This window comes from Thunnus albacares, chromosome 13 (assembly GCF_914725855.1).
Source record: "Thunnus albacares chromosome 13, fThuAlb1.1, whole genome shotgun sequence".
Lineage (NCBI taxonomy): Eukaryota > Metazoa > Chordata > Actinopteri > Scombriformes > Scombridae > Thunnus > Thunnus albacares.
The window spans coordinates 26,743,436-26,756,725 of NC_058118.1; the positions used below are offsets into that span (position 1 = coordinate 26,743,436).

General features: G+C 38.1%; 1 protein-coding gene across 3 annotated transcripts in view; it reads left to right on the plus strand.

Annotated features, from left to right (window-relative positions):
* rad51d (RAD51 paralog D) overlaps positions 1–13,290 on the plus strand; it is a 22,080-nt gene continuing 8,790 nt past the window's right edge. For all 3 annotated transcript variants that reach the window (XR_006406934.1, XM_044371689.1, XM_044371690.1), the window contains exons 1-3: positions 1–438; positions 573–634; positions 7,001–7,119. Coding sequence is in view for 2 of the 3 variants with exons in the window: in XM_044371689.1 (XP_044227624.1) it covers positions 357–438; positions 573–634; positions 7,001–7,119 (263 nt within the window). In the remaining variant the exon portion in view is untranslated. The remainder of the gene's footprint in view (positions 439–572; positions 635–7,000; positions 7,120–13,290) is intronic.

Below are 13,290 nucleotides of genomic sequence, written 5' to 3' on the forward strand. Positions count from 1 at the left end.
AATAAAACCGAAGAAGAAGAAGAAGAAGAAGAAGAAGAAGAAGAAGAGGAGGCAAATTGAAATCATTTTGCGCTGCTGTAGCGTCAGTTAAACTGGTTGAGAAACGTTTGTTAAGTCAGTTTGTCTTTAGTAAATAATGTTAGAGTTTCATCGTCGCAAACTTTAGAAGGAGCCTTTAGAAAGTCATTCATTCTAACTTCAACGACCACACAGACAGAAAAGTCACTAAAGTTAGCCGCAAAGCTAAAAACAACTGTCGCTAGTTATTCTGCTCGCTTTTTCAGGGCTAAGTGAAAGCTGTATGTGTTTTCCTAACGTTAAATGACGTGTAAACTAGTACTTTACAATGCCAGACCATGGTCGTCTTGAGAGAGGGAATGTGTCCTGGACTGGACGAGGATTTAGTCCGCGCCCTGCGTGCTGCTGATATTAAAACAGGTAAGTGTGTGTGTGTTTGTGTGTGTGTGTGTGAGAGAGAGAGAGAGAGAGAGAGAGAGACGATGATTTTGAGGATGCTTCAACTTAATTAAAAGCCAGATTAACGATAACAAGCAGGTTTCTTGTTTCCACAGTGGAAGACCTGGTTGCATCTGACACTGAGGACCTTGCACAGAAATGTTCGGTGTCCTATAAGGTATTTATACCATACATGAATGAAATATGGAGGTGAAGGACACAGAAAATTGCACATTACCGTTTAGTTTAGGGTTGGGCAGTGGTGGAAAGTAGTACATTTACTCAAGTACTGTACTTAAGTGCAATTTTGAGGTACTTGTACTTTACTGGAGTATTTCCATGTGATGCTACTTTATACTTCCACTCCACTACATTTCAGAAGGAAATATTGTACTTTCTACTTCACTACATTTATTTGACAGCTTTGGTTACTTTTCGGATGAAGATTTGACACAATGGATAATATAACAAGCTTTTATAATACTAAAATAAAAATACTATAATAATAAATCATTAAAAGAAATGTGAAAGATGAAACCAGACGTCTTACAAAAAGCAGTGTGTAGTCGGGGTCACATTTCAGATGAGTTGTTAACAGCTCCACTAAATACTGATTTTTCCTTCTAAACTTCTCACTTGGTTTAATTTCAATAAATGTTCAAATGATCCAGTATTTCACTTCACATATTTCTATCAAAAATAAGAGAAAAACTGAAAACAGTTTTGTGTATCAGAACTTTGCTTTTTCTTCTTTCCTCTCCCATTAATCATCTCACGACCCCTCAGAATAATCTGGTGACCCTTTGGAGGGGCCAGACCCCTAGGTTGAGAACCACTGAACTAAACTAGCTAACTGTATATAAAGTAGTTGAAACTAGCTCCACCTCCAGCAGCTACAACAGTAACATGCTGCTCTAACACTGATGCTTCACTATTAATAATCTAATGATGTCATATATAATAATATATCAGTCAGAGGGACCAAACCACTACTTTTACTGCAATACTTTAAGCATTTTGCTGCTAATACTGATGTATTTTTACATAAGTAGGATTTTACATGCAGGACTTTTACTTGTAATGGAGTATTTTACATCGCTGTATTGGTACTTTTACTTAAGTAAAGGGTCTGAATACTTCTTCCACCCCTGGGTTTGTGTACATGCATGGTTCACTACTGAGAATGCATCTTCCAAATTGTTCACAAAGCCAACACAACAGCAGCAATTATGGACCAAACTGTGACAACATTTGCATTGCTTTCACACAGAAAGTTTCCTGAATACTTTTCTCACTCAAACACAAACAACCAACGAAACTCTGTGGATCTGCAGCACATTTTACAAATATTTACATCCTCACTTCAAAACTCATCAGTTTATGTTTAAAAAGTAACATGTCATATTCTGTCATATGGACAGCAATTTGCCAACTCATAACCACATTGAAATATATTTATATGCAACGAACCTTCCACCAGAAGACAAGAAAAAATGTGAAATATAAAGCCCATTGACACCTTTCCTGCTGCATTTCTATGACTTTTCTTTAGAATATAATGCAGTTCTTTCTATTGAGAGGTACAAATCTCACTTTATTTTGTAATGAAAAGCTCAACAATTAAGAAACAGTATATACACTATAAAAAAAACTAGAGATCACAAAGTGATTTAACTTCAGACTGCCATAAATAGATGCATAATGTGTTGCCTGTTAGTGTTTTTTTTTTTTTATCTGTGTTATGATTAACACATGAGATGTTGTCAGTTGAACTCAAGTGTTTTTGTGTGAACAATGAACTGCTGTGCTTAGCAGCTGTGTGAGGGGAAAAAAAAACAAACAAAAAAAAAACAGTAAATGAAACACTCTGGGAATCAGTGTTGCAAGATTGGATTTGCCACTTTCCAGTCCAGTCGTAGTGATCACACATAGGCCTACCTCTCTTCTCACTTCTCGGTTTGTGCATTCTCGATTCCTTTCCTCGCCTCCTCTCCTCGCGTCTTAGTCCCTCTCACCTGAGATGCAAGCGGAGGAGGCGAGGAAGAGACACAAGGAGAGACACACACACATATATATATATATGTAGCCTTTATATATTTTATGGTTAGTATATGTGTGTCACGCCTCTTTTATATGTCACGGGTGCCGAAAAACTTCCGCAAAGGATACACCTGTGCATCCTTGCTCATAACTCCTCTGGCAAGCGTCCTCTCTCTTCGCTCCTCTCTTCTCGAGATGCAATCCAGGAATTGAGACATACTGAAATATCGCATGCTGACATCAATTTCTGGGTCACAGGCGGGAGGACGAAGGAGAGAGGAGACGAGGAGGCACAAAATAGAGAAATGAGAAGAGCCCATAGTTACACCCACCTTATCCAGGTAATGTCCCAGAACCGTAGAACTGCTTCGGTTTAAATAAAGAACCAAAACTAAACACATTTCCTCATTGTAACATCATTGTTTTCTTACTCATTGAATTTAAATTCCTAGCTTAGACTGACAACAAGAAAACACCCACATCATGTACTTGGCTTTAAGAGTATGGAGTGGGAGGTTCAGGCTTTGACCCATATATTGATCTAAGACACACTCACAACCCACACGCAGCACGAGTTTCTCATTGTGTAAATGGTTCACATTGGTGGGCTACAATTAGAAAAAGTCACTCTTAATGTAAGCAGACCTCCCAATTATGTATAGCCATGGCAAGTCAGGTCATGTGGTTAACAAGCCAGGCGAGATTGTTTCACAGCACAGGTCCAACCCAAGGTTGAAGATCACATTTGCTTCCTGTTGTTTTCTATATATTTTATTGTATTTTTCCCACCCGGCAATTACAAAAAGACTATGTTGTTTCCTGTAGGTATAATAAAGAATTGTAAAATCAATATAAGAAATAAAAGAAGTAACCTATTATATATAGTAGTGTGTGTGTGTGCAGTAAACAATAGAAAGGTTTCCACCCATCAGGAAAGCAAAACCATAATATGTAGTCATATCACAAAAAGTAAAGAATCTTTAAAGGGTCTGCCACAAAATCCTTCATCATCAGTTTGAACCAATAAGAGAGGTCAGCTCTTTCAGTTTTAAATAATTTTACTGTGAGAACAACGAAGAGAGAGCAGAGATCAGGAGAGAAATTCTGCCTAAATCAGTTCAGGTAGTTAACAGGAGTATTTTGTTGATCATAAATAGTGCTTTTCACCAAACTTTTGAGATATATGTAAGAGCGCAAATAATCAGGGAGAAATCTCAGGAAGAAATTTTCAGATAATAGTGTATAAGTGAATAATTGTGTGGGTGGATGGAGCATGGCAGTCAACCTAAGCATTCTTGGTTTAAAAAAGAAAAAACAAAAGATGAGTGAGATCTTTTCAGTCAGTAAAATACATCCTTTATGGCCAGAGTGTCTGTACATGCTGTCTGTACATGTATAGGGAAATAGATTTGTTGCCCCCAGAGGTTAAGAAGCTTTGAAAAAGTTTTGAAAAGTGTGAAATATACTGTACGATCTCTATATTCCTATCACTGCACATTTTCTTTTAATGTTTGTCAACATGAACTTTTCTCTGAGTTTAGACCCTCAACCAACTCACGTATTGTGTTTGTGGGAGTTGAGGACCACCTTGATCGAGGTGATTTGAGTTGAAAATATCACACATCATCACAGAAGGAATGGAAGGATTTTTCCTCTCATGAGATCATTAGTTTTTTCCCCCTCTCATATATGCCTGCAGCAGGTTCAGGTTCATCCCAGTGACCACGCAAGACTTCTTGATCAGCTTGTTCAGCCTGCAGGCATCCTCTGAGCTGATAAGCAGCATCCCTCTGATCCATCAGACTACTGTTGTTGATTTGAATCATTGTCGTGCACACGTATTATAACTGCCAAGAAGTCAATGCAAGGACATCTGCGCCGACACGTTCTTCCAACCAAGGCAGCCTCCCTCAGTTCAATTAAAGCTGCACCAGGCAAGGCTTTTATGTAAAAAAGACACCCATATTATGAGCCCACAATCCAAACTGGGGCACCAACACTCCCACTAATTAGGCCCAACAGATTTGACTTATTTCCCTGAATAAATTTCTCTTGTTGGACACAAATTCTGGCAGGAAATCCTCTCTGCCCAGAAGAAGAGACTAATCAGAGTATAAGTCTGCTAAACAGCAGTAAGTGTCTACAGAAATCTGGGCTCCCCAACATTTTCCCATCTGATCCCCTTTTTATAGAAGACATCACAGCCCAGTCTGGCTAGTGAACAGTTTGTTTTCTTATAGTGGACTGATGTCATGTTGCAGGATTTCAGAATAACTCCAGTGGGATGCTCTTTGATGTTTGTACCTACCACACTGCAGTTGGACAACACGGATCATCTTAAAAATGCACTCAAGCAAATCAATTCAAAGTTCCTTAGACAGAAATCCAAAGATCCCATGGGGTGGTGGTGCAGAAGAGCGGTAGTCATAGCGTGATTGGCGTTCTTCCTTTGGTCATGCTCACCCTCTATGGGCTTCTCATAATGTTTGTACGTTGAATTTAGTGGCATCTAGTGGAACGGACTTGGCAGAAATGGAGTATAATATTCATAAGTATGTTTTAATTAGTGTATAATCACTTGAAAATAAGAATTGTGTTTTCATTACTTTAGAATGAGCTCTTTATGATATCTACATAGGGACTGGGTCCTCTTCCATAGAGCCTGTCATGTTGCACCGCCTACAGTAGCCTAGAATGGACGAACCAAACACTGACTCTAGAGAGGGCCTTTCATGTTTTTGTGAGTTTCGTGGCCACCATAGGTTCTCCTACATGCTTGGAAGGGGAGGGGTGTTCAATTGGTTGCAATCTGCAATCTCATGGCTAGATGCCACTAAATCCTACACACTGGTCCTTTTAAAAAATATTTTTAAATGAAGAGAAATGTCACTATATTTTTAAAACATGACTTCTATCAGAGGTGTTCAACTAGCCACCTTAAAGTCCCAGTGAAACAGCAAGTAGAGCGTCTTTAGCTTTTGTGATGTGACTTATTTCCAAATGAAAGTGAATTTATGGGCAGGGACCTGCGAACGGTCCGATCACATTTAATTAAATATGTTTATGTGCACGCCTCAATATGCAGGATGAGACAGATAATATTTTGGCATTTTACAGAAGAAAAGAAGGATTTAGATATAAATACTCATGTCATGTCAGCTTTTCTCACATTTACTCATTTATTTGACAGATACCAAGAGATAGTTGAACAATGAACACAGGGTTCATGTGTAAAACAAGCGTATGTTTTAAAGGATCTGGTCTCAGCATCAGTATGGTAGTTTGCCAGTGAAGAGCCAATCACGTAATGACTTCTGTGGCATCACGGTGTGGGATCTAGTGTTCAAGGCTGGCTGAGACGTTTTGCATTTCTAGTCCTAATAAATGAGATAGTGAAAAGTATGTGATTTAGTTTGCTACTTTTTATTCATTTTATGGAGTGCGGTTCTTTACTTCCTGGCAACGAGTATGCCAGTTTGGCAATAAGAAAAATAATATGCAGAGTTGAGGGAAATTAAGTCAGAGTTTTCCCATACTGAAGAAAACCTGTTGGCCAGAAAAAATGTTAAACAGTTGCTTTTTCCAGTTTCTCAGATGTGAGAATTTGCTGCTTTTCTGTGTTTTATATTGTTGAATAATTGAGTATCTTTGGGGTTTGGACCGCTGGCCAAACAAAACAAGCAATTTCAAAATGCCACCTTGGACTCTGTGAACTTGTGAGAGTTTTTTTTTATTATTGTTAAGATGATTATAGCAAGACAGTCATATAGTCCAACATGACATTGGCTTAAGACAGAAAAAGCAATTGAGTAACAAGGAAAAATGAGTGAACATTCAGTGTCCATAGATGTAAACAAACAAACAAACTGAATTACATTAGTTATAGAGCTGGAGGGTCTATTTAGACTGTGTGTGTGTAATTGTGAGCATGTGTGAAAGGTTGTGTACAGCCATTATTCTGTATGTAGTTGTGTTTTGTAAGAGTTTAAGAAATAGAAAAAAGAGAGAAATAAATACAAAACAAAGAGGAAAAAAAGAGGCACCAAAATGTGTTTTTATGTAATCGACTAAACAAAAAATAATCAGATGAATTGATTCAGAGAAAGTTATTGTTAGTTCCAGGATTACCCTAAATTGATGGGGTTGTACATCCATAATGAAGCTTCAAAAATAATCCGTGACATCGTCATTGCAAAGCGATAAAGAAACTGCCCTGCATTCTTGAGGTACACTTGGAAATGTAACATCACTAGTTTTAGTAATCCATTATTAACCAACCACTGATGATATAAGAAAGGCATAGAAAGAGCAGACAGTTTAAAATTCTCCTCATCGCATCAAAACAAGCCAAAATTTTACCTCATGCCTTTTGGATTATCGTCATTATGGCCCAATTGGGCAGAAAACTATCCAATCTAGGAGTCTTGGCAGAGGTAGATAAGCGCACGGTGGATCCATGCAGCAGTTGTGTGAGCCTCATATGCTGTAATTTTTTGTATTTCAGGCTCTGTTTGCCATCCGCAGAGTGCTGCTGGCCCAACACACAGCCTTCCCTGTGTCAGGTGCTGATCTGTATGAAGAACTATTGAGCTCAACCGCCATCCTCTCCACTGGAAATCCCAGGTAAAGACAATTCTGCACACACAGCAGAGCGCACTGCTTTGTCTTTCGCAAACTGGGGGATTTAAAGGTGGGCTCAGTGCCACAAGAGCTTAAGAAGGTTCACCTCCAAAATCAAATATGTATCCCTGAGGACAGTTCTCCACATATTGAATTAAAAAACACTCCCTTGGTTTTCAGTTTAGACACAAAACTGATTTTGTGGTGATGCTCGTTTAAGGCTGGCCTCTTCATCACTGCCTCTTGATATCATTTCAGATTAAAATCTTGGACTTGTTTGGTGGTAGTGGCAAGTGTTTGAACATGCTACATCAAATTCATATGTACTTAAACTGTCTTTGTTGGAGCAGGGGATAAATTTAAAAGTCATTTTTGTCAGTTTCAGTATGTTCACTGTTGTTGCTCTACAGCTTTGCAGACCAGTACAGAATGTCCACAATCACAGCATTCAATAAGAAATCAATAGTATTGTACATTACCAAAGATGTTTTGTAACCAGATTCCTCTACATCGACCCATTTTATCAAGCTAAAATAATTTCAGTGTTGTTAAAATCAGATTTGCATTGATTTGTGCCAGTAGAATATGCATCTGGAGTACTGTACCTGTAGTTAAAAATACAGCAGAGCTATAGAGTGATTCAGAAATGGCCTGTGTGCTACATTCTTGCACTGAGGAAACATTTTAGCCGCTAAAGAGGACTTCTCTGGTTGTTGTTCCATTTGGCTCGTGAACACTGTCTAAAGTGGCCTCTGATATATCAGCTGCACTAACTTGGCCTTCAGCTTTACTACTTTCTGCAAAAAAACAAACGCCACTGACAAGACCTTTAAAACATTTTTTTTGGTACATCAAGGAATCAAAATTTAATGACTGAAAGAGACCAAAAAGTCCCACTGCTGCCAGCATGGCATCGTATTACAGCAGCACTTAGAATTAGCCTGCAGAACTGAGACGCAGCATCCCAAGGTTTGCACATAGATGTAGATTTGGTTGTCTGTAGGCAGATGGAGAATCGCAGATACATTTTCCACTTGTAGATGGGAAATATTCTATGGCCAGGACACAGACCGCTCTGGACCTTTACTCACTGTTTCAGCATAATTAATAACCACAGGTGTTTTTTTTTTTTTTTTTTTTTTTCTCTCAGTCGCTCCTTTTTAAGTGGTTTTCATAAATTAGTCAGTGCTTTGGATTAGTGATATGAAACTGAATCAACCATGAGAGTAAAGCCAGTGTGACTTGTATGTGTCGTGGCTGCGCTCTACTGGTGAAAAGATGAACTGATGAATGATGCTCATTGGTGTCCTTGGTGCTAGGCTTTATTCCGTCAATGACAAGAATACATAGTTGTCAGTTACCAGGTTTATGCAGAGAAAGAGTAATGAAACATACAGTAAAATATATAAAGGATTTTGCAGAGTAGACCTTAATCTCTCAATAAAAATCAATGGACTGTATGTAGAAAACAATATTCATTGTAAGAGCACATGAATGTGATGTTTTTCTTGAATTATTTTACAGCTCTGTCTGAGAGGAGAATGCAGTCTGAATGAAATGATGCAAATATTTGAGTATTTACATTTTTTTCATCACGCTCAGTTGAGGACAGCTAGGCGTTTCCCACCTAAAGCTTGAAGCCCTGATGACTGTTAACTGTCAGGACTTCTCTTCAGCTTTCATCCAGCGCTGTACACATTTTAGCCTATTTAACAGCTTTTCTCTTTTTAGTGCTTCCTTTTAATACTTTATTCTTCTAGCTGTTAGATACACATTAACCAACAGCCTTGACACCAGAGAGGCATAAAAGAAATTAGATGGATATAGTTTTGTAATTATTGTAATAGACAAGTAGAAATGTCAGAAATGAAATCAAAAGTGTAATAAAATAACCAAATTCAAACATTTTAAAATATCTTTTTAAAATGTGCCGTAGCATGGGGTAGGGAAAGTCAGACCTGTCAGAGAAGCTTGAGTTATCTTCTTAACTGAATACATGTTTACCGTATTCCCAGTATTATGCCCACAATAGTAGCTGTCTCCTTAAATATCACAAAGAAAAATCTCTTTATCTTTGGCAGCATATTATGCAACTTATATTTTATACACCTCCATCCCAGCTCATAAGTAATACCTTCAACATATAATAAATGGGGCTCATTGAATTTAAACTGCTGAGAGTATCAAGCAATATTTACAATGACAATCAAAAGGAAAGCAACAAGACCTCATCAGACTTACTGCTGCCATGATGGTGATTTTTCATCCTAACAAGATGGATGATGATGAAGGCTGATAATGGTTTATAGCTTTCATCAACTTCTGTGTCATGTAGCCTACAAAATATATTTTGTCAACACCTCGACAGTGTGATGACACAGTGATACTATAATTCCATGTTTAGGCTACGTAGGAAATATTCGGGTGTGATAAAATTCAGCCTCAGATCAAGACTGTCATTGATATTTGTAAAGATTTACTTCCATCTAAGCGTCCACATAATACAGCCACATGAGTATTCTACCCCACTTAAATGCTGCTAATTTGCACTATTTCTATAAATTATTCTCCTGTTGCCCTGTATGGCAACAGGAAATATTTGTGCACATAAACTAAACCTGTTACCTAAAACTAGACTCAACAACAAAAACTGAGCCTCTTCATTGCTTCCACTTCAATCATCAGTATTCTGATATCACTGATAAGTACACCCAATGAGAAATTCTCAATCTGCGGCTTCGCAAGGACAATCACTTACATCCTCCCGAGCCCTTAAAGGAACACAACCTGATGCTTCATCAACAGTGCAAACCCTCTCTGCACCAGTCTCAGAGAAGGCAGGCATAATGGAAGAAGGTCCGTCCCCACCGATTCTCCTCTTCACAATCATGCTCCGGGTGATGAGAACTACTATCAACCAACCACAAGCTTCCACTGATACTTAACCTTCAAGCCAGAGGACCTTGGCTATGTAGATTTAACTGCAACGCTGTCACATCTATCATCACACGTGCAGGCAAAGATGATGAGATTTTACAAACTGCACAGATCACCGGCCTGAACGTCAACATAGACAAATCAAGATGTTCCAGTGCTGCAGAAAGAACAGATGGTTGAAGCATTACAACAACAAACACTTCCTCTGATGATGATCAAACTACAAGTGCAAGAACAGCACTCGTTCTTCAAGAGCTGGCAGTACTGATGATTGATACCAATAGAAATACCTACACTTTGGTAAAATAAACCTAAAGTTCTCGAATGTGTCTGTAATATAAAGGAACTTTTGCTGAATAAAATATAGTATTAGTCTAACTAAAGTATGACAGAATCAAGAATATAAGTAAATGATCGGCAGTTGACAGATTTTGGTTGGTAAGCACTGTACTTTTATACCCAACACTATTTAACATGCACAGACAAATGGACACAAACCAATACGATAGACACTAAAACATGTATTTCTTAAAAAAGGAAGGGGAAATGCTGATTCCAAAGTATTTTTTACAACTGTATTTTCCCTTTTCAAATTTTTTGTTTCAGTAATTTCGACAATGTTCCTCAACACAGAAACAGGAGAGTTTCTATGTTGAAGTTATGTTACTATATGTTTATTTTATGGCCGCCGGTTTTAATTGTTTCAATGTTGTGTCTGAGAAGTCATGTATTTTCAGTCAGTGTGGTATGGCAGATGGCTCTAAATACTACAATACCCATGAGCCTAAGTCACCATTGCCATGGAGAGGAACACTTTCAGAGGCATAAATCAGAGCTGTAGCAAATTCTGAATGTTTTTTTGTTGCAATTGTGAACAAAACGGCACACTATAGTTGCTGAATTCTTCCAAAATTGGCCAAGAATACACAAGTGGATTAATTTTATTTGCTGAATATTTTGTTAGGGTTCCAAAAAGTGTAATTTTAAGCATCTGCTCACCATTAACATTGCAACCAACAGGATTTAAAGCTCTGTGGTTGGATGCTTTTTAATGAAATGGCTCCTTGAGAGTGGTAGTTCCTTTCTCTTCTTATGTTTCTATATGCACAGATTTTTACCTTTTGACTTTTTATCTAAGAACCAAATAAAAATGCACTTGCTCATCTTTTGTACTGATGATTAAATTGGGAGGGTTTAATACCCATCCAAGGCTAAGAAGTAATCTAACTGTCAGTCACGCAATATTGTCTTTACTGAAAATAACAAGACTTTTACATCTGTAACTCAATAGAATACTTGCCCTGAAACACCTAAAATTTTTTGGGCATCAGATTACCAGAGCAGACCTCTGTTGTGGAACTGTGAAACATAACCAAACCCAACCAAACATTAACCCAAAACAATCGACAGCTTAAAAGGACAATAATAGATAGATGTAGAATGCTAAATATTGCACAAGAAGTCTTACCATGCATTAGACAGGGTTCTGATATATGTAGTGATCCACAGGTGCAATGGCTTAAACAGGCACATTATGTAGTTTTAGTGTCTTTTCATAACATAGAGGTTGAAACATTTATTCCTGTGGTATAAAAGCTTTGGCTGCTGGATGACTAGACAGGTTGTAAACAGACCTGACACCCATTTTGCACTTGCTTGGCTGAGCTATTGTTCACAAAATGAAATCAGATTGGCATGTTAAGGTTAAGACACCACAGACATGTTACAGGCTGTTGACAGCTGATCGTTAAACCTTCAACCATGGCCTACTTTATCCACATCCACACATCAGCCCAGGCCCTTTTCACTCAGGTCAGTGAGAAATTAACGGACTGCTAGTGATTTATTGCCTAAGTTGCATGCAGTGTGAACGCATAAAAAGAGCCGATACATTGAGGTGGAAGAGGTCATGTATAATCGACCTGCACGGTATGAAGGTGCTCAGTGAAGATCTACCTGTGTAGCAACAGTGAATCTATAACAAGACTGACAAGGTTGGAAATCTTAAGTACAGACCCTATTTCACTAAAGATATGAAGATCAGTATATCCCTGTGAATAAAGATGGTTTAAGTATCAATCTCAGAATAAACCTCCAGGAGTTTGAGTCCACTGTTTCTAGAGGAAGAGTTATGAATGTTCTTTGTAATCATCTCAGCATTTAATACTGGAAGAAATGGATAAAGTTATAGGAAGTGGATAGTGGAATGGGGATTAATTGAGCAGAGCGATGTAAAAAAAAAAAAAAAGATAAGAGAAGATTTATTATGACCTTGGGAACAGTATTTTGACACAGTAATCTCATATAAAGGTCCACTTTCGAGCTTTCAGCTGCATCTCATGGTGTCTGTGAATGGAGTTTGCCTGAATTTGGTATTGTCATCACGCGGCCTAAGTATGAGTATAATTTAAGTGTAATTTTGGTCACATAGTATAGGTGGTGGTATATGGGGGACAATCATAACACATCTCCTGTCTAGCTCCAGATGTGAATCGCCTTCTTGATCAGCTTTCTCCAACCATCCACTGACTACTAGTTGATTGACAAAAATCCAACAAAGAAGAAAGAACTGACTGCGTGTCATGTTTTATTTTACTTAAACCGTCACATCAAACTGACCAACTTGTTCAGCTACACTGACTGAAGATATAGTCCAGAGAAGTCTATACTGCAGATCAACTCATACAAGCTAGTGTCAGCCAATCTTATCATGGGAAGTTGGCCACATTACTGTACAGCACTGGCTGCCTCCAAGTATGGTGGACTTAAGTATGTTATAGTTGCTAATAAATTATGAAAAAAAGGCAGAATTTTCAGAAATTGTTTGATGGCTATGAGTCCTTTACGTCATCCATTACGGTGTTAAAGGTGCAACACATAGTTAGGGCTGCAACTAGCAATTATTTTCTTGATGAATCATTTAGACCATGAAATGTAAAAAGAATAGTGAAAAAACTGCATCCACAATATCCAAAACCATCAGATATTCAATTGACTGTCATAAATGACAAAGAAAATCAGTTAATAGTTACATATGAGAAGGTAAAACCAGAAAATGTTGGGCGTTTTTTGAGATGACTCTGAGCAGCATGCATGGGAATAAATCACCATAAAATAGATTTGTTTATATTTCTCGCTTTTCCCCCCCCGATGGTCTGAATAATTCGCTGCTACCCAGTGCTGCTGTTGCGCCGTGCTGCTCTGTCTTATCCGTCTGTGCGCCGTCAGTGTCGTCTT